At 56.7% G+C, this 27,836-nt stretch overlaps 2 protein-coding genes across 3 annotated transcripts; both read left to right on the forward strand.

Moving 5' to 3' along the window:
* The first annotated feature begins 595 nt into the window (after window positions 1-595).
* Window positions 596-20,483, forward strand: ATP1A3 (ATPase Na+/K+ transporting subunit alpha 3). 2 transcript variants are annotated; one of them, XM_060398618.1, is made up of 23 exons: window positions 596-761; window positions 4,722-4,850; window positions 4,958-5,017; window positions 5,155-5,358; window positions 6,740-6,853; window positions 6,967-7,101; window positions 7,466-7,583; window positions 7,714-7,982; window positions 9,400-9,598; window positions 9,729-9,838; window positions 9,924-10,058; window positions 12,168-12,360; window positions 12,619-12,794; window positions 12,882-13,018; window positions 13,649-13,799; window positions 13,920-14,088; window positions 16,586-16,740; window positions 16,820-16,943; window positions 17,997-18,142; window positions 18,697-18,827; window positions 19,225-19,326; window positions 19,567-19,658; window positions 20,091-20,483. In XM_060398618.1, the coding sequence occupies exons 1-23, from the start codon at window positions 756-758 to the stop codon at window positions 20,117-20,119; spliced, it is 3,084 nt and encodes a 1,027-aa protein (XP_060254601.1). In that variant the 5' UTR covers window positions 596-755; the 3' UTR covers window positions 20,120-20,483. The 2 variants fall into 2 exon arrangements, with proteins under 2 accessions (XP_060254601.1, XP_027834157.1); XM_027978356.2 differs by having other exon boundaries at window positions 4,761-4,850.
* A 4,057-nt stretch (window positions 20,484-24,540) lies between these two features.
* RABAC1 (Rab acceptor 1) lies at window positions 24,541-27,193 on the forward strand. Its single transcript, NM_001161869.1, has 5 exons — window positions 24,541-24,596; window positions 24,876-25,088; window positions 25,414-25,511; window positions 26,921-27,022; window positions 27,105-27,193. Exons 1-5 carry the CDS (start codon window positions 24,541-24,543, stop codon window positions 27,191-27,193), a joined length of 558 nt encoding a protein of 185 aa, NP_001155341.1.
* The last annotated feature ends 643 nt before the right edge of the window (window positions 27,194-27,836 follow it).

Consider the following 27,836-nt stretch of genomic DNA (forward strand, 5'->3'; position numbering starts at 1 on the left):
GTTGGATAACTGCCATGCCGTAGTGGGTGGGGGGAGGTCACACAGTGAGGGGCCTCAGGGCCCTGCCCCCTCTGCAGCGTCCCTGCTCATTGGGGGGGTGTCTTTCTCGCCTCTTGGGTTCCCTCCCTCTCCCCTCCTGAACAGCACCCCACAGTCTCCAGGGCTCCCCCCGCCTCATTGCAGAGAAGGGTGCTCTGGCCCTCGTGCCTTACTGCAGTGGCTTAAGGGGCTTCCCCCCCGCCCCTCGCGCCCCGTGTTCACCTTCCACAGCGCACCCCTCCCTCTGGTGGCACACAATGAGGGGGGATTCCGGGGCTCTCCCACCCTCAGCGCCCCCTCCTTGGAGGCGACACCCCACACTGCGGGGGTTTCCAGGTCCCTCATTGCGGGGGTCGTCTCCGTTCTCCGCTTCCCGCAGCGCTCCCCCTTCGCCGCCGAGCCGCCACTTTGCGGAGGCTGGGGGGCGGGGAGAACAGCTGCAGTACCGGGGGCGGGGCCGCGGGCCATCCATCAGGGCGGCGGCGCCCCTGATTGGCCGGCGCAGGCCCCCCCGCGGGCGCGGGCATATGAGGAGGCGGAGGAGGCGGCGGGCGCCGCAGACTCTGTGCGGTAGGGCTGACCGCCGGACCCACGCGCGGACAGAGGCGCGGGCGCTGCAGAGGCCCCCAGCCCGAGCCCGCGCCTGAGCCCACCCTGAGGCCCCCTGCCTCGGCCCCTGCCCCGCCCGCGTGCCCCTGTCCCCCGGAGCCGCCAAGATGGGGGTAGGTGCTCGGGCCAGCCAGGCGATGCCTGTGTGCGTGTGTGTGCCTGTGTGTGTGACATTGTGGGTCCAGTGACATTGGGTGTCTGCGGAGAGCGGAGGACGAGGACTCTGGGACCTCTGCTTTCCGAGACCCGGGTGCAGGACCCTGGGAGCCAGCTGACCCTGCCCGTCCGTGTGGTTGTGTCACTGGTTGAGTGTGTGCCCCGGGGCCGCCTGGGTCGGCGGGAGTCTGTGGCGCATGTTGGCATGCCCTTTGTGTGCGGGGTCCGCGGGGCACGGACCGGCCTTCGGCCTCTCTGTCTGACCTGGTGTGGTTCCCTGCTCAGCCGAAGATGTGTGTGTGCGTGTGTGCGGTCCTGGTTCTGTCAGGCCTGGCAGCACCGTTCGCCTGCGATTGTGTGGCCCGGGTCGTGTCTGAATGCCTGCACCCGTGTCTGGGTGTGTCTGAACGCCGGTGTTTGTGTCTGGGGGTGTTGAAGCCCGTCTGCTTCCGTGGCCAGGCAGGCATAGGTCCAGACTATGAGATGCACACCCGGTGACCTCCCTTTCTCCTTCCAGGCCCTCATGGGGTTGCTCCGCAGTGCGGAGCAGCCTGGGTCTGCAGCGTGTGTGTCTACCTCCTAATCTGGGGGAGCAGACGTGGGGGCTGGGGGGAGCAGGAGAGCCACAGCAGGGAGACTGAGTGCCTTGCTGAGGGCTATGTGTGCAAATGCGTGTTGTGGGGGTATTGTGCATGCCTGGCTATGCCCTTTCCTCCGTGTCCGTGTGTCCTTGTCTGTGAGTTTCTCCAGCAGATGCCGCCTCTTTCCCTGGCTGACCACCTGACCCCCCAGCTGCAGCCCTGGATCCCTCCCTGAGTGTCTGGGGCGGGGCCACAGGGAGGGGGTGGGGGGAAGGAGGCTGGTGGGCTGGGCTGGGTGGGTGAAGAGAGAGGGGGTTGGGATGGGAGAGCAAATATGAGGGGGATGGGGAGAAAGATGGCGGAGGAAGGCTGTTGGGTCCAGGGACAGAGGTGGGGGATGGGGCTGCAGATGGGTGGATGGGGGGTGGGCCAGGGGGGAGGGGAAGAAGAATTGGATGGGGAGAGGACTGGGAGAGAGAAGGGGCAGGTGGGAGTCAGTGATGGCTTCCAGGTAAGTGGAAATGGAAGGGAAGCCATGGGCAGATTGGAAGAGAGGACTGAGGCTAAATGCCTTAGATAAGAAATTGGGGGCGGGTCTTAGGAAAAGACCTGGGACAGGAGAAGTGAGCGCTTTAGACATGGGAGACAGAGACATGGAAAGACAGAGAGAAATGGGCGGACACAGAGAGAGATGCTCTGAAAGAGACAAAGAGATAGAGAGACATAGAGAGAAAAAGAGACATAGAGACAAAGAAAGAGACAGACACAGGCAGGAGGATATGGAAAGATAGAGAGATACAGACAAGACACAGATAGAGAGACATGGAGAGACAAAGAGAGAAACTGAGGCTGAGACGAGGAGACCCAAGGACAGACATATCCCATCCAGAGACAGTCAGAGGCAGCCTGGATGAAAGGAAAAGGGGACAGAGGCACAAGGGGAGGTCGACTGAGAGACGGGGAGATGAGGCCTCAGACACCTTGAAAGGGAGAGGGAGGGGCGGGCCGAGGGGGCAGAGCCTGCCTGAGCTCGGCTGGCGGCTGGTGTGGAAAAAGGCGAGGAGCTGCAGAGGCGGCTGCAGCGGCCAGACACGTGTGTCCCCCACCCTCCGAGGTGCTCCCGCCCCGCAGTGCGCCCATCTGGGCCTCCTGCCTTGACTGGGAAAGCCTCAGCTCCCTCTCCAACAGATGGAAGCCCGCCCCCAAGGGAGTCTGGTCATGGCAAGGGCAACTAGGAGCCAAGGCTTGCCTGCCAGGGACCGGGGTACCCCAGCCCCTCCTCCCTCAGACCCAGGAGTCCAGGCCCCCGGCCCTTCCTCCCCCAGACCCAGGATCCAGACCCCCAGCCCCTCCTCCCCCAGACCCAGGAGTCCAGACCCCCAGCCTCTCCTCTCTCAGATGGAGGAGTCTGGGACTCTACCCCTGGGTCTCACAGGGACCCAAGCATCAGCTCCCTGGCATTCCCTAAGGCTTCAGGGGTGGACAGCTAGTTTTCCCTCCACCTCCCTCCAGGCCCCTCTCTCTCCTCTCTTGCCTGCCCCTCATTTCTCTGACTTGTGCCCATGACCTTGTATCTCCACTCTCTCCGTCCTTGGGTCTGCCCCTTGTGGAGGCTGAGACCCCTCCTGAAGCGGGAGCAGAGGAGGGTCCTCTCTGCCCGCCTGAATCTCCATGCTCCGTGTCAGACGCAGCGCTGCTGCAGGGCTGGCCCAGGGCCAAGCCACCCTCCTGCCCCCTGAAACCCAGGCTCCCAGGCCTCTAGGATACAGTAGCCCCCCGGGCTCAGCCTCCGGGTCTGGGGGCAGACAGCAGGCAGCTCAACCCTCTACAAGGTCACGAGGGGATTAGCGCTGAGCTGCGCTGAGCCTGGGATCCCAGCTTGGCTCTGGGCCCGTAAGATCTGTCAGCGGTCCTGTATCAGCACCCAGCCTCACCCCACCCCTCCTGCCAGCCTCCAAGGACGCTGGCTTCCCCATGAGCCCAAGCCCCCAAACTAGAACTTCCGTCACTCCCCCCACACTATATCCAGTTCACACCAGGCCTGGGGGACTTCTGCCTCTTGCTCTTCTGCACCCTGAATCCCAGCCAGCAGCTAGTCTGTCCTTCAGAGACCTAAACATGCCCACCCCTGTCCAAACATAGTCATGGCTCCCGCCAGCCCCCAGGAGAGAGGCTAGGCCTCAGCTTGTCAGTCAAGCCCCTCAGGACTGACTGCACGTCCAGCCAGGCCACCATCCTTGGGCCCAACAGGCGACCTCCTGGGCATTTGTCCCAACTGGGTCCTCTGAAAGAGACATCCACGGAGTTGGGGGAAGAGACCCAAGAAAAGAGCCAAGAATAAAAGACAAGGAGAGACCTGGGAGAGTTCTATGGGGGAGGCCTGGAGCTGGAAGCACAGAGATGCCAAGATGGACGAGAGAGAGAGAGTGAAAGATACGGGGGTAGAGAGGGAGATGGCAGAGCGAGACAGTGAGACACAGACAAGACAAGATGGTTGGAACAGTCGAGACAGAGAGAGACGCACCGAGCGTTGCAGAAAAGCAGGTGCCTTGAGAGATGAAGACAGGAAGAAGGAGAGATGAGGATGGACAGAAAATACTGACACTCAGGGATATTCTAAGATCCCCACACACCAACTTAGAACGAGATAGAAACCCAGGGAGAACACAGAAAGACTGACTCAGCCAGACTCAGGGAGAGAGTTCAAGAGATGGTGACAGATATTGTATGAGACGGAAAACATAAAGAGCCGGAGATCAGAGAGAGACATAAGTCTCAGAGAGACACGCGTAAAGATGCAGAGACAGAGAGAGTGAGATCAGAGAAAGCACTGCAGAGAGATGGAGACAGCCGCAGATGGGGAGGTGGAGAGGCAAAGAGGCAGCAGGAGACAGAGACAAAAGGGAATAAGACGGCACAAACAGAGACCCGGGGAGGCGGGTCAAGCGGATCAGACCAATAGACACAGCAGGCGACAGACACCTGGGGGGTGGGGGCTTGGGCAAGCCCAGGGAGAGGGAGTAAGAGACAGAAAGAGACACCCAGAGGGAAAAAGGACACATGGAGACTGAAGGGGAGAGGCCTAGAGACAGAGAGAGGGACAGAGGCATAGACAGACCCAGATGAGACTCGCTGGCACAGAGATCCAAGGAGCCAGAGGTGGGGGTGGGGGGTGGGGGGCTTGGAAGCAATAGGAGGAGACAAGCCTCGGGAGTTCTGAGAGACACCCAGGCCGCAGGGCAGGGACAGACGGAGCCCCCAGAGCAGGCCCTGTCCAGAGACGCAGCTGCACAGCCGCTTGGCCGGTGCCCCCCTGTAACCCCTTCTCGCCCGCAGTCTGGTGGTTCTGACAGCTATCGTGTCGCCACCTCGCAGGACAAGAAAGATGACAAGGGCTCGCCCAAGAAGGCCAAGGGCACCAAAGACCGCCGGGACCTGGACGACCTCAAGAAGGAGGTGGCTATGGTGAGTCCCACCCTCTGCGCCCGCCCGGAGCAGGCCCCTCCCCCAATGACCCCCCCACCGCCGGGCCTCCACGCTCACCTGATGTTCCCCAAACTCCTGTTCCTTAGACAGAGCACAAGATGTCCGTGGAAGAGGTCTGCCGGAAATATAACACCGACTGTGTGCAGGTGCGGCTGGGCTGGAGGGACGGGTCCCCGGGGTGGGGATGGGGGAGGCGTGACCCCTCAATGCCTGAGGGTACTGTGTAGTGTTGGGGTGCCAGGGTTTCTCCGGGAGGGTCCTATGTGAGTCCTGTGTCCCCCAGGGTCTGACCCACAGCAAAGCCCAGGAGATCCTGGCCCGAGATGGGCCCAACGCGCTCACACCACCGCCAACCACACCAGAGTGGGTCAAGTTCTGCCGCCAGCTCTTCGGGGGCTTCTCGATCCTGCTGTGGATCGGGGCCATCCTCTGCTTCCTGGCCTACGGCATTCAGGCGGGCACAGAGGACGACCCTTCTGGTGACAACGTGAGTGCCCTCCACCCGGCCCCGCCCAGGAGCTCCTCCGCATAGAGACATGCGTGTCTCACTTCTCCCCTTGGACTTTTCAAAGCCCCGCCATCGACTTCTTCCCATCTAACTTTCACAATCACTCAGTGAGAGAACCAGAGGTGCAAGGAGGAAAACAGGCTCAGAAAGGACAAGGATGGGACTTCCTGGCGATCCAGTGGTTAGGGCTTGGTGCTTCCACTGCAGGGGGCCTGGGTTCGATTCCCGGTTGGGAACTAAGATCCTGCAAGCCACATGGTACAGTCAAAAAAACAGACCAAGGTGCTTGTTCAAGGTCACACAGTAGGAAGTATGAGCCGGGGCTCCATCCCAAAGCTGTGTTGTGCCATCACTGGTCTTGAGGGTAGACACAAGCAGGTGGTCATGGCCTAAAAGAAGCTCAGTGAATGGGCTCACGTAGAGATCCAGGCACACCCATGCGCTGATTTATCAGGTCCTGTTCACTCAGCACAGGGGGCACACACACTCACAGTCTCAACAGACACGATGCTCACAAACATAGACCTGTATTCTCACTACACGGAGATCCTTGCACTCACGCACCCACGCATTCGCACGCACACACCAGTGCAGAGAGTCAGTGCAGGCAGTCACACTAACACGTAGATTCAAGCGTGGCCACCTAGTTCAGACACGCAGGCACAGGCACAGACATGGACTGATAGACAGACGCAAGCACCCAAACACAGAGTGGCAGGCATAACCTGGTGGCAGACAGAGCGGTGTGAGAGTCGAGCGCAGGCAGGATGCTCAGAAATTAAAACCCGCACAGGTGAACAGACCCAGAGTCTCAGACCTACGCAGACCAGCAGAGGGAGACGAGACAGAGATCCACCTAGAGAGAGTCAAACAGTCTCCTACATGTGAAGTCAGGCATTCAGTCAGACAGACAGGCACATGGACAGCGGCATACACACCGATTCTCTGACATAGGCTGAAAGACCCACAAAATAGAGAGAGGGACAGAGCAGGGGCTCAGACACACTTTTGGTCAGGAAGAGAGATTCAAGCGAATTCCCTGGTGGTCCAATGGTTAGGACTCCGTGCTTTCACTGCTCAGGGTCTGGGTTTGATCCCTGGTCAGGGAACTAAGATCCCATAAGCTGTATGGCGAGGCCAATAAATAAATAGAACAAACATTTTTTTAAAAAGAGAAAGAAAGAGAGACTCAAACATGGACAGCCAGAGAGACACAGACCCTCAAATAAATACAACCTGAGGTCAGACGTACAATTGCAGAAGCCCACTTACTCAAAGCTCTCTCCCCAGACGCACACATCTCAGGGCAGGGCCGGTGGGAGTCGCTGTGGGCGGGCTGTGACCTTGAGTCTCCCCGCAGCTGTACCTGGGCATCGTGCTGGCGGCTGTGGTCATCATCACCGGCTGCTTCTCCTACTACCAGGAAGCCAAGAGCTCCAAGATCATGGAATCCTTCAAGAACATGGTTCCCCAGGTGAGGGGTGCCCAGGAAGGGGCCAGGTGGGGTGTGGACAGCTACCGAGGCTGTGCCCAGTGATCTCAGGCAGAGAGCATCAGGGAGGTGACGCCTCTCCATCCCACCCGCAGCAAGCCCTGGTCATCCGGGAAGGTGAGAAGATGCAGGTGAACGCTGAGGAAGTGGTGGTTGGGGACCTGGTGGAGATCAAGGGTGGAGACCGAGTCCCAGCCGACCTGCGCATCATCTCAGCCCACGGCTGCAAGGTGCGCGTGGGGCCCAGCTGTGCCCTTCCTGGAGCAGCCCAGGAGTCCAGACCCCCAGCCCCTCCTCCCTCAGACCCAGGAGTCCAGGCCCCCTCCTCCTCCATCAGACCTGCAAGTACCTTTGACCTTGCCTAGAAGTTGCACCCTCTCCACCTTCAAGAGCCCAACCTCTGTCCTCCAGACAGACACCCAGACTTCTAGGTCTCTAGCTGTGACCTCCACAGACACAGGTTTCCTTAATTAATGAGATTTCTGCCTCATTAACAAAACAAATGAACAAACAAAAATCTTGAAATCTCCTCTGAGCAAATGCCAGTTGACCCCAGGCCTGGGGTTGAGCTCTGTCCCCTGTGCCCCACCCCAGGTGGACAACTCTTCCCTGACCGGCGAATCAGAGCCCCAGACCCGCTCCCCCGACTGCACGCACGACAACCCCCTGGAGACCCGGAACATCACCTTCTTTTCCACCAACTGCGTGGAAGGTGAGACGGTCAGGGTGGGGCGGGCACCCGGGTGGGACCAGGCTGTTCCAGACAGGCAGACGCACCTGTAGGGGCTCGGGGTCCCTCTGCACCTCGCTGAGCCTCAGCGCCGTCCACTCTGGCCACACAGGCACGGCTCGGGGCGTGGTGGTGGCCACGGGTGACCGCACCGTCATGGGCCGCATCGCCACTCTGGCTTCGGGGCTGGAGGTGGGCAAGACGCCCATCGCCATCGAGATCGAGCACTTCATCCAGCTCATCACCGGCGTGGCCGTGTTCCTGGGCGTCTCCTTCTTCATCCTGTCCCTCATTCTTGGGTACACCTGGCTCGAGGCTGTCATCTTCCTCATCGGCATCATCGTGGCCAATGTCCCAGAGGGCCTGCTGGCCACTGTCACCGTAAGGCCCAGACCCCTGGGTCTGAGGGAGGAGGGGGCTGGCGGCCTGATGGCAAACTTCTTTTCTTTCAAAAAGTTTTTTTTATTTGGCTGCACTGGGTCTTAGTTGCCGCACGCAGAACCCTTAGGCAATGCTCGTATTTTATTTACTTGTTTATTTTTTGGCTGCACCGCACAGCATGTGGGATCTTAGTGCCCAGACCAGGAGTCAAACTTGTGCCCCCTGCACTAGAAGGCGAATTCTTCACCACTGAAGTCCAATGGCAATGATCTTGATTGCAACTTGGGGGACCGAATTGCAATCAAGACATCAAGGGCCAAATCCTCCCAGACATTGAAGAAGGAGGGTCCTGGGACTCAGTGAGCCTCATGAACAAAACAAACCAACAGGGATTTCCCTGGCTGTCCAGTGGTTAGGACTTCATGTTTTCACTGCCAAGGGCCTGGGTTTGATCCCTGATCGGGGAACTAAGATCCCGCAAGCTAACCACCCCATCATTTTTGAAGTTAACTTACAAAATTTAAGAAGTACACCCTCATGGTAAAAAATCAAAAGAATACATTAAAATAGTTAAAGAGTAAAATAACAGTCTGGACCCACTGCCTAGCCTAGCCGTCAACCTCCCTTCAGACGCAGGCTCACTGCACTGTTCCCAGCAGAGGGGGGCATATTCACACACATGTAGTAACTGTTTTCAGCGTACACAGAAGGGACCATCCTAGGAATACTGTTCTGCTCCTTGATTCTTTTAGAATCAATAGATCCTGCAAACTTTTCCATATTAGCACACTCAAAGCTACTCTAGGTCAAGGTCAAGGCCTTTTATCGACCTACACTGTACACACGTATGAACATACAACCTGATGAGCTGGAGTCAGTTGAACACACCCTAGGTCAGCTGCACCCAGATGGAGCTCCCTAGAGGCCCTCTCAAGACCTTGTTCAGCCCTTCCCCCGCAACACCAGGATTAGCCCTAGGATAGCCTGGTTTCAGACAGTAGTTTTTCACTTCACATCAGTGGAATCATTCAGCAGCAGCTCTTGTTTCTGGCTCTTCTTTGCTGAACATTGTTTTTGAGCTTCACCCACGACATTGTAGGCACTGATCTCTTTTCCTTTTTCATCTCTGTATAGTATTCCCATCTTTTGTTTCTCCAATTTTCTCTCCTGCTGTTAGAGAACATTTTGGTTGTTTCAGTTTGGGACTATTATGTTGCTGCTGTGAACATTCTAGTATATTTTGGGGGGTGCATCTGAGCCCATTTCTATGAGTCTGTGCCTTGGGTGGAGTCTCTGGGTGATTCTTTGCTCAGGATTCTCTTTGGGCTAAGCAGTCAGGTTGTTGGACAGTCGTGTTGCCAGCCTAGCTCCGCCACTGACTCTACCTGTAACTCCCCTGTCCTTGCACATGACCCAGGTGTGTCTGACACTGACTGCCAAGCGCATGGCTCGGAAGAACTGCCTTGTGAAAAATCTAGAGGCTGTGGAGACCCTGGGCTCCACGTCCACCATCTGCTCAGACAAGACAGGGACTCTCACCCAGAACCGCATGACAGTCGCCCACATGTGGTTCGACAACCAGATCCACGAGGCCGACACCACTGAGGACCAGTCAGGTGAGGGTGGAGCCCAGACAGAAGGGTGGGCCCCGCCCCGCCCCCGCCCCGCCCCGCCCCCGCCCCCCGCCCCCCCCCGCCCCCGCCCCACCCCCCAGGTGACCCTTGCCCTGACTGGTGGCTTTTTCAGGGACTTCATTCGATAAGAGCTCGCACACCTGGGTAGCCCTGTCCCACATCGCTGGACTCTGCAACCGTGCTGTTTTCAAGGGGGGTCAGGACAATGTCCCCGTGCTCAAGGTGGGTCCCACCTCCCACTGGCCTCAGCCTGACTCCTGCCCACCCCGTGCTTCTCTGCTCTGACAGCCCTCTCTCCGCCCTACAGAGGGATGTGGCTGGGGATGCTTCCGAATCTGCTCTGCTCAAGTGCATCGAATTGTCCTCTGGCTCCGTGAAGCTGATGCGTGAACGTAATAAGAAAGTGGCCGAGATCCCCTTCAACTCCACTAACAAATACCAGGTACCCTAGGGGTCTCCACTTTCTCTGTGATGCCCAAAAAGCAGTCAGCTCTGCCCCACTGCCCTCCTGCTTTGGACAAACTATTAACTTTCCCAGAGCCTCAGTTTCCCCATCTGTAAAATGGGACTGATAGTGGAGAGAGGAACAGAGATGGGAGTGACAGCGAGGTCTCTGTGGGAGTGGGAGGCAGAGGAGTAAAGATTTCCTGCAGCAGAGTGGGAACCAGCCAGCGATCTCATTCATTCATTCAGCAGATATATTTTTAAGCAGCCACCATATGTCTGGGAGGCGCATGTTAGGTGCTGGGAAGACGTAACAGCAGTGAGTGAAACAGTGAAGTTCCTCCGCTTGGGGAACTTATGCTCCTGTGCCAGGAGACAGACAATGACAGAGGCATGAGGACTGGAGGAAATCTGGAATGTCAGGAAGTCACCGTGCTGAGGGGGGAAGCCCTGCAGGTATCTGGGGGGCAGTGGGCATAGTATGTGCAAAGGTCCTGAGGCAGGAATGTGTTGAGGTGTCTGAACAATAGTCAGGGGTTGTGGAGCCAGGAAGCATGGTGGGAGATGAGGGCTGTGTGTGCTGGGCCAGGTCTCATCAGGCCTCATGGGGTGTGGACACAACTTGGGTGTGACCCTGGCAGGGGGCGGCATGAGCCAAGGAGCAGGGTAGAGACGGGACCTGACTCACATTTTTAAAAACTGCTTTATTGAGATCTAGTTCATACACCATCATAGATCACCCACGTAGTACATAATTCAAGAGTTCTAGTATAGTCACACATAGTATATAGTATAGTTTATACAACATAGTATAGCTAGCATCTACTCAGTCAGTTTTAGAGAATTTCCAGCATCTCAAAACACACCCTCACACTCTGGCTTTATTCCCCTACCTCCCCCGTCTCCCCAAGCCCTAAGCAACTACTAATCTACGTCCTGTCTCTATGCCCTTGCTTATTCTCGACCCTTCATGTAAAGAGAATCCTACAATACGTGTTTTTGAGTGTCTGAGTTCTCTCACTCAGCATCATGTTTTCCAGGCTCCTCAGGGCTCCCCTGGCAGCTCAGACGGTAAAGAATCCACCTGCAATGCAGGAGACCTGGTTTTGATGCCTGGGTTGGGAAGATCCCCTGGAGAAGGGAACGGCTACCCACTCCAGTATTCTGGCCTGGAGAATCCCATGGCCTGTAGAGTCCATGCGGTCACAGAGCTGGACACGGCTGAGTGACTCTCACTTCCCTTCCCTTCCATGTTGTAGCACATATCAGTACTCCATTCCTTTTTACGGCTGAATGACTTTGCGTTGTATAGCGAGATCACATTTTGTTGATCCATTCATCTGTCAACGGACATTTGGGTTATTTGCACCCTTTGGCTACTATGAATAATGCTGCTGTGAACATCCGCCTACAAGTTTCTGTGTGGACATCGTCTGCACGCCTCTTGGGTGTATACCCGGGGATTGCCGGCTTACGTCGTAACCCTATGTTTAAGCTTTGTGGGGAAGGCCAGGCTGTTTTCCAAAGCGGCTGCACCATTTTTCACTGACTCTCATATTTTAAAGTCTCCTTCTGCCTACCATGGGGAGAAAATAAAATACAGTGGGGAGGGGAGGACAGACACAGGGACTCGATGTGGGGGTGCTGCTGTGACATTTCATATGGGAGATGCTGGTGGCTGAATGGGAAGGCAGCGGGGGTGAGAAGAGGTCAGAATCTGGGTACTTCAGAGGTGAGCTGGACAGATTCAGTGATGGGGTCTAATGTGAGATGAGAGATCGTCGGGCGAGGCAGAGAGAAATGCACGTATCCTCAGGACCCTTGAGATTTCTGTGAGAGAGACACAGAGGAGAAAAATATTCATCAGACAAAGAGAAACGGGCAGGGATGAGCAGAGATCTCTGTGAGAGAGTCTGAGAAACAGATGACAACAGGTAGAGAGATTCAGGCAGTGCCCTCTGGCGAGCCCGGCTGAGGTCCGTCCTGGCCCCCGTGGCATCCTGGCACCCGAGGGGGTGGCGGGGAGTCCTCTTCCCCCCGGCTGGGTGCAGGTAGCCTCCAGCTCCCTGGGAGGCTCAGGCACGGCCACCCTCCGCTCTATTTGCAGCTCTCCATCCACGAGACCGAGGACCCCAATGACAACCGGTACCTGCTGGTGATGAAGGGCGCCCCCGAGCGCATCCTGGACCGCTGCTCCACCATCCTGCTGCACGGCAAGGAGCAGCCGCTGGATGAAGAGATGAAGGAGGCCTTCCAGAACGCCTACCTCGAGCTCGGCGGCCTGGGCGAGCGCGTGCTTGGTGGGCACCAGGGGTGGGGCCAAGCCAGGGCGGGGGCCGGAGGGTAAGGAGGGATGAGGTGCTGCCGGGAGCCCGGCTCGGGATAGGATCTCCCAGAATGCACCGTGATTGACTGAATGGACGACAGGGGAAGCCATCTTTCAGATGAGTGTGGACTGACTCTCGCCAGCTGGGGAGTGCGACTGCTGCCACGGGGGCCGTGGGCAGGAGGCAGGGGAGCTGAGGCTGGAGCCCCTCTTCCTTTCTCCCCCGCACCAGGTTTCTGCCACTACTACCTGCCCGAGGAGCAGTTCCCCAAGGGCTTTGCCTTCGACTGTGACGATGTGAACTTCACCACCGACAACCTCTGCTTTGTGGGCCTCATGTCCATGATCGACCCTCCCCGAGCAGCTGTCCCCGACGCGGTGGGCAAGTGCCGCAGTGCAGGCATCAAGGTGTGGCCCGGGGGGCAGCGGGGGAGGCAGGGCCAGGGCTCCAGGGGCCAGTGGTGAGGCTGGACCGTTTGCGCACAATGCCCGCAGGTCATCATGGTCACCGGCGATCACCCCATCACGGCCAAGGCCATTGCCAAGGGCGTGGGCATCATCTCCGAGGGCAATGAGACTGTGGAGGACATCGCTGCCCGGCTCAACATTCCTGTCAGCCAGGTCAACCCCCGGTGAGCCCCGCCCAGCCCGACTCAGGTCCCTCTGGGACAGTGGGTCCCCTTCCTCCAGGGTCTCCTCTGTTGACTCAGCATCTGGGCCCCGTTCCTCTTCTGTCTTAGTGATGGGCAGCCTGGTGTTCCAGCTGTGTGATGCTGGCAAGGGGAGGCTCACATCCCAGCTTGGCTACACGTGAGCTGTGTGACCTTGGGCGAGTCATTTAGCCTCTCTGAGCCCCAGTTTCCTCCACTCTAAAATGGGCTGCTAGTGATTCCCATCTGAGAGGATTCTATGATGTCCCTCATTCCTGTGTCCATCAGTCTCTCTTCCTGCCTGTCCTTTACGTCATTGTCTCTCTCATCTCTGTTCTGACTCCCTCAGCTTTCCCATCCTCATGTCTTTCTCTGTGTCTGTTTCCATTTCCTGCTTGTCTGCATATCTCTGTTCCTCTGAGTCCAGGGTCCCAAAGTTCTTCCTGAGGTCTGCCCTCCATCCGTCCTGCAGCCCCTGCCCCCCATTTCCCCTCATCTCTGATCCCCCACCCCCACCCCCGCAAAGCCCTTTGTCCCTCTCTCAGAGCCTGGTCCACCCCCCTCTGTCTGTGGGTCTGTGCGCATGTCCTGACCACTCTCTGCTTTCCGCAGGGATGCCAAGGCCTGCGTGATCCACGGCACTGACCTTAAGGACTTCACCTCCGAGCAAATCGATGAGATCCTGCAGAACCACACCGAGATCGTCTTCGCCCGCACCTCCCCCCAGCAGAAGCTCATCATTGTGGAGGGTTGTCAGAGACAGGTGGGCTGGGGCTGGGGTCCCTCAGGGGAAGGGAGATGGGGGCCAGGACTCCGGGGTCCATGATGAGAAGAGGGTAGGTGCCAGGCCTCTGGGTGCTGTGCTCACCCTCTCCCCCTCCAGGGAGCCATCGTGGCCGTGACCGGGGACGGCGTGAACGACTCCCCCGCCCTGAAGAAGGCCGACATCGGGGTGGCCATGGGCATCGCCGGCTCTGACGTCTCCAAACAAGCAGCTGACATGATTCTTCTGGACGACAACTTTGCCTCCATTGTCACGGGTGTGGAGGAGGGTGAGTGAGTCGGCCCAAGTGGCCCTGGAGACTGGGGTCCCTGTGTGAAGCCCGAGAATGGCAAGGGGAGTAAGCCAGGGCTGCAGCAGGTACACGACGGGGATATCATGGAATCCCACCAGGCCCCCAGTACAGCCTGAGCTTGTCCTCTTCAATTTTCTTCCCCCCGCAGTGTTGGGGGCTCCCTGGGGGCAGGACTGAGCTGATACACTTGAGGGTCCCCGTGTTGCCCAGCGAGGACCCAGTCTGTTGGGTAAGGCAGAGGTGGGAATATTTAAAAGATACTCAGAAGTACAACCTCAGGGAGGCAGAGGGGCCCTGAGGAGGCCTCTCCCCCAGCCTGCATTCGGGGGCCAAGGACGCTTCCCCGAGTGGGCAGAAGTCACTGCGCCAAGTCCCCAGGGCCACTGGAAATTTTCTCACAGAGAAATGCCAGTGAAGGGAGTTGCAGGCAGAGGCACGGCTGTGTGGGGGCGCTGGCTGGTGAAGCTGGGCACCCAAGAGCCCAGACCTCAGGGTTCCCTGGGCACCACTTCCTGAAGGGGCTGGATGTGGCCACAGATGGGGCTTGTTCATGTTCAGTTTTATTCTGATTATCCAAGTAATTCATGATAATTATAGAAAATGCAGAAAAGCATTAAGAAGCACATTGGCATCGCCCACAACCTCACCATCCAGAAATATTCACAGTTCACACTATGGTTGCATTTTCTTTCAGTCTCTCTCTCACATTTCAAATGCGCCCAGTGTAAAAAATAACTCGTGATAAGGCAGAATTCAAACAGTAGAGCTGAGCCTACAGCCTCAGGTTAAATGCCCTGAGCCCTTGTCTCCTATGGCCCAGAGGACACATGGTTAACCCTTTCTCACTGCCCCCCCCCAAAACATCTTCCACGCATGTGCAGGGCACACACTCATGGATGCTCTAGTTCACGCCTCCCAGTTATTTCTTGGGCTCCTACCTTGTGCATCACGCCGGGGGCTGGAGAATCAGCAATGAGCAAAGCAGACTCCTGAAGGGTCCCCGTCATGTACCTGCTGCAGCCCTGGAGGGTCCCTGCCCTCCAGGAACTGGGGGGCCTTCCCCAAGTTAACAAATTCTAACATAATAAACGTAATTACAGGGACTTGCCTGAAAGTCCAGTAGTTAAGACCCCATGCTTCCAATGCAGGAGGCCCGGGTTCTATTCCTGGTCGGAGAACTAAGATCCCACATTTCATGCAGCACAGCCAAGACAAAAATAAACAAAATAAAAAACCCAAACGTAATTACTTACGGTGACAAGTGCTAAGAAGAAAACCAGCAGGGTGCTATGATAGATGACAACAGGGGGCCCGGCTCAGTACACACACTGGGCTATGCTGAAGTAGACTTAAATCATCACCCATAAGTACTTAGGGTGAGACCCTGGTAGTTTGTAGAGAGCCACACCTTGCAGGGACAGGCAACAGCAGGTGTGAGCAGCCAGGTGCCTTATTTTTTACACAAAGGGGATCATACCATCTATGCCGCCTCCCGCAGAACAGCCTGCCTGTCTGTGCCTTTTTAAAAAATAAGTATGGCAATTCCCTTATTTATTTATTTATTTATTTTTTGCTGTGCCGTTTGGCTTGTGGAATCTTAGTTCTGTGACTAGGGATCAAACTTACACCCCTGCAGTGAAAGCAGGGAGTCTTAACCAATAGGCAACCAGGGAAGTCCCTCTTTTTTGGCTATTATAATGCTATGGTGGGGCTTCCCTGATAAACATAAAGTTGGTAAAGAATCCATCTGCAACGCAGGAGACCCCGGTTTGATTCCTGGGTTGAGAAGATCCGCTGGAGAAGGGATAGGCTACCCTCTCCAGTATTCTTGTGCTTCCCTTGTGGCTCAGCTGGTAAAGAGCCCTCCTGCAATGCACGAGACTTGGGTTCGATCCCTGGGTTGGGAAGATCTCCTGGAGAAGGGAGAGGCTACCCAGTCCAGTATTCTGCCTGGAAAATTCCATGAAATATATAGTGCATGAGGTCGCAAAGAGTCGGACACAACTGAGTGACTTTGACTTTCAAAGAGACGGTGAACATTCTCGTGCTTGCATTTTGGTGGACATAAACACTCATCCTATAAACCTATGATAAGGATTGCTGGGTCAATAAGGCAGGGATGCTTAACTTTAACAAAAAAGACTGGGAACTCCCTGGCGGTCTAGTGGTTAAGACTGCACTTTCGCTGCTGGAGGCAGGTTCAATCACTGGTCGGGGCAACTAAGATCCCGCAAGCCATGCAGCATGGCCAAAAAAGGGAAAAAAAAAGAAAAGAAAAGAAACTGCTGCGCAGTCTTCCTAAGTGGTTGTATTTTGAAAATGTTTGAACAGAGGCAACCTGGTTGGATGTCTGAATGGAAAGACGGGTGGTGAGGGGATGGATTAGGAAGGACGCCTAGACTGGGTAGGAAGGAGCAGCGGGACTAGGGTGCCCTGGCATGGGTGCTGAGGTCTGAGCCCACCCTGCCAACAGGCCGCCTGATCTTCGACAACCTGAAGAAGTCCATTGCATACACCCTGACCAGCAACATCCCAGAGATCACACCCTTCCTGCTGTTCATCATGGCCAACATCCCACTGCCTCTGGGCACCATCACCATCCTCTGCATCGACCTGGGCACCGACATGGTGAGCCCCGGCCACCCCCAGGCTCCAGAAGGGCAGGGTACCCCACCACCACCCCGATTCACCGGCTTCTCCTGCCCAGGTCCCTGCCATCTCATTGGCGTACGAGGCTGCCGAGAGTGACATCATGAAGAGACAGCCCAGGAACCCACGCACTGACAAGCTGGTCAATGAGAGACTCATCAGCATGGCCTATGGACAGATCGGTGAGGACCTGGGGCCCCCGCCTGGCTTACGGCTGAATGCCCAGCGCCTGGCCCACCCTGGGCACTCGGGAACCTCGAGTTGAATGAGTGGAGTGAAAAGCAGGACATGCTGCCATAGGTCTAGTCATGGCAGTCCAAACGTGGGCTGGAGAAGAATCTCCAGACACAGAGCATTTCAGAAAGGAGTGAGTGTATTGAGAGCAAGGAGCAGAGATAATGAAGATACAGCAAATGTGGTGGGTGGGGGAGAGTCAATGCTTTTTATGGGTTAGTAGCCAGTTTTTTAGCCTCAAGATGAAGACAACTGCTAGAAGGGTGGCATTAGGTGACTGGTTAGGGCGCTAGAAGGTGAGTACCGGGGTGGGCATTTTTACCTAATATGGGGTCAGGAAGCTGGCCAGGAAGGATCGCAGTGTGGGTGGGGCTGGCAACAGTTACAGTGGAGTTCAGTCAGTTCCAGAGGTCACCTTGACCTTGGTTCTGGGCTCCCCTTCTGTGGCCTGGGTGCCAGGTCTCACCCTGTGACCTTGGTGTGAGACTCCACACGTTTGGAAGGAGTGACTTAGAGATGGAGGGTGGAGGAAAGGCCTCCCCCTGGTGCCTGTCCGATACTGAGTGGCCCCAAGAGGACCACGCCACTGCTCCACCCCCAGGGGCGAGCCCCACCCCTTCCTGCCTCCTCCTCTGCTGCTGGAGGGGAGGGTGCAGAGCTTTACAGGTGTCCCAGCAGAGGCCTGGTGGTGGTGGTCAGAGGCCTGGGAAAGTCATTCCTGCATGGGGGTCCTCAGGGACTTCCTGATGTCCACGTGGCCCGGGTCAAGTGGGAGGGACTCCAGGTTCTCCATCTCTGGGGAGCCCCCTCCGCAAGTCTGCGGCTCCAGGGAGCCCATTTCAGGTGCTCGCCACCAGGTGGCGCCCTCAGGTCGTCCTCTGGGAGCCCAGCCAGGAGGATGCTCAGGCAGAGGACCGAGTCTCAAGGGGCCCCAGAGGTGCCCTGGGCTGGCTGCCCGCCCCACCTGAGCCTTTCTTTATCTCCCTACTCTCCTCCCCCAGGAATGATCCAGGCTCTCGGTGGCTTCTTCTCCTACTTCGTGATCCTGGCAGAAAATGGCTTCTTGCCTGGCAACCTGGTGGGCATCCGGCTGAACTGGGATGACCGCACGGTTAACGACCTGGAGGACAGTTACGGACAGCAGTGGGTGCGTAGGGCCGGGTCTCACAGCGTGGCCGTGGGCCTCCCAGGCGGGGTCTCTGCCCACAGCATCCTGGGCCACGGTGAGCTGTCCTATCCATGCATGGGTGGCTTCCTGTGATGGCCCCACTGCCCTGGGGGGTCATCAAGACCCTCCCTCAAACACAAGGGGTCTCCTGGAGCTCCTGCCCCAACCCATCGTGGTCCTGTCCACTGGCCAGGCTTTCTGCCCTGCCAGGCAGGAAGCCTTTGTGACCCCCTTCCCAGTCTCTGTCCTCCCTTCATAGCCCAGCCAGTGTCCCCCGAGGAGGCCCCCAGCTCCTCTGGTCCACAACTAAGGTCACCAGTGTGCTCTCTCCTTCCTTGTCCATTTCCTGACTCTTCCCGAGGGGCTCTGAGCTACAGAGGGCAGACATGTCCCCCCAGGGGACCCCATCTAGACAGAGTCCCCGCTTTGCCCTGGGGATCTACCTGCACGCAAGGAGCACGTGGGCAAGGAGTGGGGGCCAGGGCTGCGGCCACACTGACCACTGACTGACACGTGCATCATCACCCTCGCAGACCTACGAGCAGAGGAAGGTGGTGGAGTTCACGTGCCACACGGCTTTCTTCGTGAGCATAGTGGTCGTGCAGTGGGCTGACCTGATCATCTGCAAGACCCGGAGGAACTCTGTCTTCCAGCAGGGCATGAAGTGAGCACCGCGGCCGCTGTGGCTGCTTCCCGTCCCACCCCACGTCTGTCTGTTCTGGCTTTGCCTCTGAGTCGATGTTCTCTCCAGTGGTCACATCTGTCTTGGATTCCCTGTCTGCCTGTGTGTGTGTGCGCGCTGCTGGGACGTTCCTGCGTCCCTCTCCAGATCTGTTTTACCTTTTTATACCCCGGCCTGTCTGTGTGTCTCTGTCTTCATATTTCACCGTCGCCATCTCCTTGGACCCGTCTGTGCCTCGCTGCCTCTTTCTGTTTCCATCCCTGTGTGTCTCCTTGTCTGTCTCTCTCCGTCTGCCCCAGGGGGGGGGGGGTGCCTCTGTGTCTATGGGGTGGGGATGCTGGGTGGGCTTCTCTGGGTCCAGCCCTGACTATGCCTGCAGGAACAAGATCCTGATCTTTGGCTTGTTTGAGGAGACGGCCCTGGCGGCCTTCCTGTCCTACTGCCCAGGCATGGACGTGGCCCTTCGCATGTACCCTCTCAAGTGAGTGCCTTTCCCTCTCCAGGTACCACCTGCTCCAGAGCCCTCCCAGGAGCCTTTGCAGTGGAACACCGTCATGGGTGGGGGGCTGAGGTGGGGCTCTGTAGACCCCGGCCCAGAGCCATGGCCAGGGCCCCCCGTCACCTTGGGCACAAAGGATCAGGGGCCAGTGCGCTGGGCGTGGCCCTTCCTTTCCTCCCTGTTGCCCGGCGCTGACTCGCTCCTCCTCTCGCTTCTCCGCAGGCCCAGCTGGTGGTTCTGTGCCTTCCCCTACAGTTTCCTCATCTTCGTCTACGACGAAATCCGCAAACTCATCCTGCGCAGGAACCCCGGGGGTGAGGGGCTAACGAGGGTAGAGGTGGGAGGCTGGGGGGAATGGGGCCGGGCAGCTGGAGAGGGAGGCGGGAGAGCGCCGCCTGGTGACGATGCTAACCTTACTGTCTGCCCCCTCCTCCCTTCCGCGCTGTCTCTCCATCCCCCCTCCTCCCGCCCCTCCCATCCCCCCTCCTCCCGCCCCTCCCATCCCCCCTCCTCCCGCCCCTCCCATCCCCCTCCTCCCGCCCCTCCCATCCCCCCTCCTCCCTTCCGTGCTGTCTCTCCATCCCCTTGGCACCTCTTCCCTCTGCCCTTCTCTCCGGGCCTCCTCCTTTCTGTGTCTGTCCCTGTGTCTCTGCCCCTTTGGGCTTCTTTGTGTGTCTCTCTGTCTCTGCTTGTGCGTCTCTCTGTGCCCGTCTCTCCCGTCTCTCTTTCCTCCTTTGTCTCTTCAGGTTGGGTGGAGAAGGAAACCTACTACTGACCTCAGCCCCACCACCTCTCGCGTCTCTTTCTTGCCCCTGCGAGCCCAGGACCGCCCACTCCAGTGCCCCTCATTTTGTATTCTGGGGGGAGGGGCCCTCTCTCCCCGTGGCCCCGCCCCCTCAAGTGATCTCCCGCCTCCCTCCCCCCCGCCCCGCCCCCTGGCTGGCTTCTCTCCTCGCCCCCGCCCCCGCCCCCGCCCCCTGCCTCTCTCCCCTCCCTCTCTTTTGTGTGTGTCTGTTCCTCTCCTCCTCATCCCTGCCTCCCAGACCCCTCCCTGGACTCTTTTTTACTCCCCGTCGCCCCCTGGCTGATGCCGGCTCTGGTTCTGGACAATTATCAAATATATCAGTGGGGAGAGAGAAGCCGTGTGTGTCGTGCTTTGCTTTGTTGAGGGGCAGGGGGAGTAAGGGTGTGTGGCGGGGGAGTAAGGGTGTGTGGCGGGACAGCGTTCCCTGTGCTGGCACCCATGACTGGGTGATTCACAGAAGCCCAGAAGTTTAGCCTGGCATGAACGTGGGAGTCATGGAATCTCAAAGTCATCAAATCAGGGAGTTTTAGACCCAACAAGGATTAGTGTGAGAACACTGTGAATTCGCTAGGTGATGGGATCCTGGGATCAGAACACGGGAGAGGGGGTCAGACTCTGGATCCTCTCATATTGGAGAGGACCCTGGGGGGCCATGATGATATAATTCACTGAGCTCCCACTCTGTGTTCTGCCCTCTTCTAAACATTCTACCTCTATTAGTTCAGTTAATCCAAGGCACAGAGAGGGAAAGGAACCTGCTCAAGGTCACACAGCTGCGAGGGGACAAATCTGGATGACAAACCTAGGATGTCCAAGCTCTAAGTCACCATGTTCTTCTCCTGTTGAGATAAGCTTCCATACGGTGACTTGCACAGATCTCAAAGGCATAGCTCAATGAGTTAAATAATTATATCCATGTAGCCACCATCCATATTGAGCTGTAGAACATTTACATCTACTCAGAAAGTTCCTTCGTTGCCCCTTCCCAGTCAGCAGCCCCTCCACAGGCAACCACTGATCTGCTTTCTCTTACCGTCTTTTGGTTGTGCCTGTTCTTGGACTCTGTGGAATGAAATCCTACGGTGTGCTGCTGCAGGTCCTCATCCTCAACATCAGGTCCATGAGGGTCATCCATGGTGTCTCAGGTATAGGTAGCCAACACTTTTTCATTGCAGGGTTTTCCACTGTGTGACTATTATGCTATTTGTCAATCCATTCTCCTGTTGATGGATCTGTTGTTTCCCTCTAGGAACACTCTAGTAACATCCTCTGATGACACATGTGGGCATCTCTGCTGGGTACATGCCTAGAAATGGAATTGCTGATTGGGGATAGACTGTGTTTACCTTTCACAGAAATAGCCAGGCCCTTTCCAAAGCTCTTGTGTCATTGGCATTGCCACAATGTATCAAAGTTCCGTTGTTCCACATCCTTGCAAACACTTGCTACTGTCAGTCTTTTGAATTTTAGCCCTTCTGGTTGGGCAGCCCTACCACTTCCCTTGAGGCAGCCTTTCTAACAGAGATGGCAGTGAGAGGAAGGCCTGGGGCTGGTCCTTGGCCTACCTGCCTCCCAGCTCAAATGTCTGGGATGCTGAGAGTCCACATGAGCGTGAGTGTGTGTGCACGCCCACTGCACAAGACAGTGCTGAGGAAGAGTGCCTTAATCTGAAGGGGATGACAGTCAGAGGGCAGGGGTCATGATGCCAGACACCGCCTGTGGTGCCCAGGGCAAAGCCTGGTCCTGGCAAGTGTTGTGAGCCTGGCCCTCCCCTAGGGAGGCCAGAGAGCCTACTTTATTCATCGGGTATAGGCTGAGGAATACTCCCATAGACAGGTGGGCAATCTGAGGCCCAGAGAGGGCAAGGACTTCCTTGAGGTCACACAGCAGATACATAACCCAGGTTTCTGATTGTCTGTCTTCCTACCCAGCAGCTCCATTTCTTCCAGGGATCCAAGAGGGGAGGAAGGTGGCCTCAGGCTGGAGGGACCCCTTATCTCTGGCCATCCCCCTAATTCATGGCTCGCTTGCCATAGGCCGGTTTTCCCTGGTCTCCCCTCATCCCCCTGTCTCGGGGATCTTCCCATCTCTCACAATATCTCCGCCTTAGGGCTTCCTCCCACAGTCCCGTTTCAGGGGGCTCCTCCTTCCCATTGTCCTTATGTCAAGTCCCCACCTGCCGCACTGAGGTCCCTCCCCACAATGTCCTTGCCTCTCAACCCCACCGTCCACAGCCCATGCTTTTTGACACCTCCAGGGCTTTGCTTGTTATGTCCTCTGCTCAGAGCAAGTACTCACAGGAACACAAACATGAGTTATGAGTGAATGGCTTTTATTTGTGTTGTATGAGGAAGCCCCAGAGCTCTCATAACAAAAGTCAAATCCCATTTCCCCAAGGTTGGCCCTGGAAGAAGGTGGCTGGGTCTCTGCCTCCAGCCCTCGGCTCCTCAAGACTCATCTTTCGCTTGGGGGCTCTTCCAGTTACCTCCACTGCTCCCATTACGTTGAAATCAGGTGGCTGCTCCCCTGTTAATGCTCTGGACTAACTGTGGACTCACAGGAAACCCCCTACCCCAATTTCCTGAAGCCCAGCTTGGGAAGCCTGAACAAGCTTCTACTAAAAGCCTGGGGCTGACAAAGAGGAAAAGTGAAAATGTCAGTTGCTTACTCGACCCCATGGACTGTAGCCTGTAAGGATCCTCTGTCCATGGAATTCTCCAGGCAAGAAAACTAGAGTGGGTAGCCATTCCCATCTCCAGGAGATCTTCCCGACCCAGGGATCGAACCCAATTCTCCCGCATTGCAGGCAGATTCTTTACCATCTGAGCCACCAAATATCTCACTGGGTATTCTCCTTTAGCCCCACCCAGCCTCGGAAAATGAGGTTCTCAGTCTGTGTAAGGGAGCCCAGGCTTCCCGAAACTTCTACACATTTCTTGAGGCCATTCTGGTGCACCCCCTTAGAACTCCAGCTGGTTTTCTACAACTCACCCTGCAGCAGGGGCAAAGATTGATAGAGCTAAGATTCTTGGAAGCAGGGGAAAGAAAGGCCCATGTCTCAGACACCAGCCACTCTTTGGGACATCCAAGGGGCCAGTGAGAAGGCTGGGACTTCCCTGGTGATATAGTGTTTAAAAATCCACCTTGCAATGCAGGGGACCTGGGTTCAATCCCTGGTCTGGGAACCAAGATCCCACATGCCACAAAGTAACTAAGCACCATGTGTTGTAACTAAGACTTGATATAGCCAAAAATAAACAAATAACATTTTAAAAATTTTTTAGAAGGCTGAACTCTAGAAATAATTATAACAGCCATGATAATGTAGTGGCAATAGCATGGACTATTGTTTATCAAACAATTATGAAATATCAAGACTCTTTCAAGCACTTTACATGGATCATTCAACCCAATCTCAATCCCATGAGTGTGGTACTCCCAGGATCTTCACTGTCCAGATGAAGACACTGAGGTTCAGGGAGGTGATGAGCTCAACACAGCTTGAAGTTTGACCTCTGACCCCAGAATCCCAGCTCTTTTCGTTATGACATCTACATCTTTAAAAAATTCTCACCCCTTCAATAAAACTGGACAAAAAAATGATATATGAAAAAATAAAATCTCAACCTTTCCTCCCACTTCCCTTCACCCTAACCAAGGCAGGGGCATGCCTAGGTCCCTAATCCTAACCCATTCATCCTTGGGAGCCCAAAGGTGGGGGTGGAGCTTTGCTCCCCACCTTAGACACCCCTCCAGCAACTATGGTCCCATCACTAGCCTGTTAAAGAAGGAAGGAATAGACTCCCACTAATTCTTTACAGTCTCGCTATTCAAAATGTGGGCCATGGAGCATCACCAGAAGCATCAACATCACCTAGAAACTTGTTATAAACACGGATGAAGGGTCTCACCCTAGATCTGCTGAATCAGAACATCTGAGTGTTTTATTAAGTGTTTTTTTATACCTCCTAGAGACAGAATGACAGCTCTACACGGTCCCGGTTGTAGCCTGCACGGGGGAGTACACAGCGTCTTCTTGCCTTTAGAGCTTGCCTAACGCCCTGACTCCTGATAACCCACCTTCCCGGACTCCACAAATCCTAATTCGGAAACTACAACTCCCACAATGCCCAGAGGGGCGCTTGGTTCTTTTTACACGACTACAACTCCCAAAGTGCTTCGCGAGTCATGCCACCATCATGGTGCCCAGTCTCCCCGGCACCATCAGGACTACAACTCCCACAATGCTCGGCAGCAGAACTACCGTTCCCCAGCGGCTCCAGAACGACTACACGTCCGCTCCAGCTCTGCTGGGTGAGGCCGTTCTCGGGCGGGGCCCGCGGGGTCTGCAGAGCCCTGGGCTCCTTAGTTCTTCCCCAGACAACACAGACATGGCGGCCGAGAAGGACCAGCAGAAGGATGCCGAGGCGGAAGGACTGAGCGCCGCGTGAGCAACCGAGACCCGGGAGTCCTGGTCCCCCGACCCCTCCCCCCTGGGGGGTCCTAGGAATCCCGGCCTCTAGACATAAGAGTTTGGGCCTCTGTTGTCCTCTTCGAGGACTCTGGAGCCTGGACCCTCAGCCCCTTTCTCCCCTGAGATCCAGGAGCCTGGGACCATTATCCACCCCAGAACCCCGGAGTCCGGCCCCCCTCGGTCCTCTTCTTGCTGGAGGGTCCGGACTCCATCCCGGTCGGTCGATCGCTGACGTGACCCCTCACCCATCAGGACCCTGCTGCCGAAACTGATTCCATCTGGCGCGGGCCGCGAGTGGCTGGAGCGGCGCCGTGCGACCATCCGGTCCTGGGGCTCCTTCGTGGACCAGCGGCGCTTCTCGCGGCCCCGCAACCTGGGCGAGCTGTGCCAGCGCCTCGTACGCAACGTGGAGTACTACCAGAGCAACTATGTGTTCGTGTTTCTGGGCCTCATCCTGTACTGTGTGTGAGTGCCTCTTCGGCCCGTCGGCGCCCCGGTCCCCACCCCCTCCAGGCTGCGTGGCCCGCTCTGGCCGACCGCGCCCTCAGCATCCGGCCCCACCTCTCACTGCCCGGGCCCCATTCCCATGGGATGTTCTGCCGGAAGTTTTCACCGAAGGGCCAGGTCCCTAGTTCCCCCATCAACCTGGCCAGGATACAGTGTGACCAAATGTGACCTAGACTTCCCCGGCCCCAAGCGGATCGCCTGCCATCCGCCGATGGGAAGGTCAGGGCCTCCTTGTCGGGCCTAGCCCCGGCTCCCTGACACACGGCTCCCTGCCCCCTTCCAGGGCGACGTCTCCCATGCTGCTGGTGGCCCTGGCTGTCTTCTTTGGCGCCTGTTACATCCTCTATCTGCGCACGTTGCAGTCCAAGTTTGTGCTGTTCGGTGAGAAATCCCTTGCCCAGACTGTTCACATCCTGGTCTCTTGGAACGCAAACCTTTTGACACCAAACCCAAGTCCTTTCGAATCCATGTCTGCCCAAGCCTCTATCTACACTAGATTCCCCCAAACTCGGTCCCTTAAAGTCTCAGACACACCTGATGCTCCCACCCACTCTCAGCGCCCCCAAGTTGCTATCCCCCAAGTCTAGAAGATACTCCAGAACCCACCTCCGTCTGACTCCTTAAACCTCCTTCACTCTCCCTTCTGCCTAACCTCCTGCTAACGTCAGCTGCACGTACCCCCATCGGCCACCAGGTGGCGACTTCCCACTGGCCTATATCCGTGCTCCCCCTTTCCTGCTTCCTGGGGAGGAAGTGGAAATCTTGGGATTTCTGAGAGGGAGGCTGAGCCCTGTGGCTCAGGTGGTCCCAGATTGACACCGGAAACACCACTGAGAAGAAAGACAAGCCTGAGGACTTCCCTGGTGGTTCAGTGGTTAAGACCATGCTTCCAACGCAGGGGGCATGGGTTCCATCCCCCATCAGGGAACTAAGTCACACATTATGTGTGGTGCTGGCAGAAGATTTAAAAATAAAACAGAGGGCTCTGAGTTCCCAACTAGGGGATGCTCAAGGACTTTGGAGTGGGGCTAAGGGGGAATTGGGCTCAGATGAACAGGTAGACCTAAGACAGAATGCTTCAGAAGCCTGCCGGTCACGTAGGTAGGCTGGGTGGAGGGGCGCGCCGGGCTAGCCCAGGGCATGGAGGGAGCGCTTGGAGTATAGACACGACTTGGCTTCAGCCACAGCTGCCACCAGTACCTGCAGATCCAACCTTCCAATCCACCACGAGAAGCCAGACATCTGTACAGCTGCCCCTTGGTGTCCATAGGGGGTTGTTCCAGGAGCCCCATGGCTGGCAACGTCCACCAATGCTCAAGTCCCTTATGAAAAATGATGTAGTACAGCGATCCACGGGTTTCCATCTGTGGATGCAGAGGGCCGGCCTATTGTTATGTGAAATTACCCAGTTTTTCTGGCAGCCACAAACCAAATTCTGATGGAATAATGTGCAGACTCAAAAGACACATCCCCAGGTCAGATTTGGCTCTTGGGCTGCCAGTCGGAGGTTCCAGATCTGCACTAGTGCAGGTTGGAGCAGGAGAACTAGTCAGGAGAAGGAGGCTGGGAGCTTCCTAGCAGAAGTGGGGTTGAAGGGCAGAGGGCAGGGGGCTGAGGAAGGCACTCTGTTCCCACGGTCAGTGGGTAGGGCCAAGGGCTGGAGGGCCTTAGCACAAATTTAGATTAGACCCTGAGACTCCCAGAGCTTGCGAGGTTTGGGGGAGCATCAGGGGTTACTCTGGGAGGAGGCACGAGTCAGAACAGCTGCCCCAATGCCCTCTGCCCTGCAGGCCGGGAGGTGAGCCCCGCCCATCAGTATGCTCTGGCCGGGGGCGTCTCCTTTCCCTTCTTCTGGCTGGCTGGCGCGGGCTCCGCCGTCTTCTGGGTCCTGGGTGAGTACAGGGTCTGGGCAGCAGTGTGGGCAGTGGGGGCCTGGTGAGGCCACCAGGCCCTGAACTGCCCATTTTCCTGCAGGAGCCACTCTCGTAGTCATCGGCTCCCATGCCGCCTTCCACCAGATGGAGGCTGTGGACGGGGAGGAGCTGCAGATGGAACCCGTGTGAGGTGGCTTCGCGAGAGCCCCCAGCCTCTTGAGCTAGCCGCCTCTGTTCACCCCGGTCCCACTCGGCTCTGGCCAAAGGCCCCCTTCCCACGTCAAGACCAGGGAGGGACTCCAGCTTTGGAAATAAAACTGTTACAGTTGTTGAGCAAATATTCTGCCTCTGCTGTGGGTCTGTGTCGGTGATGCTGGGCTCCTGCAGAGACTGAGCAGGTGAGGGTGGGCCGTGGATGGAGGAGGGGGTGGGGAGTGGACAATAAGCAAGATAAATAAATGCGATAAGATGGTCAGTGGCAACAAGTTCTAAGGAGAAAAGAGTATGTCGGGGCCCCTGAGATCACTCCCATGTTTCAGGATTTGCTAGGAGGACTCAGGACTCAGGCGCCAGCCGTATTCCCAGCTGCGATTTATTATCAAGGTTATGAAGCAAAATGTCTCTCAGTCATGTCTGACTCTTTGTGACCCCATGGACTAGACCACCAGGCTCCTCTGTCCATGGAATTCTCCAGGCAAGAACACTGCAGTGGGTTGCCATGCCCTTCTCCAGGGAATTTTCCTGATAAAGGGATTGAACCCAGTTCTCCCGCATTGCAGGCACTGTTACCTATGAAGCAAAATCAGCAAAGAAAAAAGGTATGTGGGGCTAA

Source organism: Ovis aries, chromosome 14 (assembly GCF_016772045.2).
Source record: "Ovis aries strain OAR_USU_Benz2616 breed Rambouillet chromosome 14, ARS-UI_Ramb_v3.0, whole genome shotgun sequence".
Lineage (NCBI taxonomy): Eukaryota > Metazoa > Chordata > Mammalia > Artiodactyla > Bovidae > Ovis > Ovis aries.

Coding starts and splice junctions, on each gene's coding strand:
- ATP1A3 (XM_060398618.1), top strand. Junction 16,944..17,996: donor CATGGCCTATGGACAGATCG/GTGAGGACCTGG, acceptor CTCCTCCCCCAG/GAATGATCCAGGCTCTCGGT. Junction 19,327..19,566: donor CTTCGCATGTACCCTCTCAA/GTGAGTGCCTTT, acceptor GCTTCTCCGCAG/GCCCAGCTGGTGGTTCTGTG.
- RABAC1 (NM_001161869.1), top strand. CDS start 24,541: ATGGCGGCCGAGAAGGACCAGCAGAAGGATGCCGAGGCGGAAGGACTG. Junction 25,512..26,920: donor GTCCAAGTTTGTGCTGTTCG/GTGAGAAATCCC, acceptor TCTGCCCTGCAG/GCCGGGAGGTGAGCCCCGCC. Junction 27,023..27,104: donor CGCCGTCTTCTGGGTCCTGG/GTGAGTACAGGG, acceptor ATTTTCCTGCAG/GAGCCACTCTCGTAGTCATC.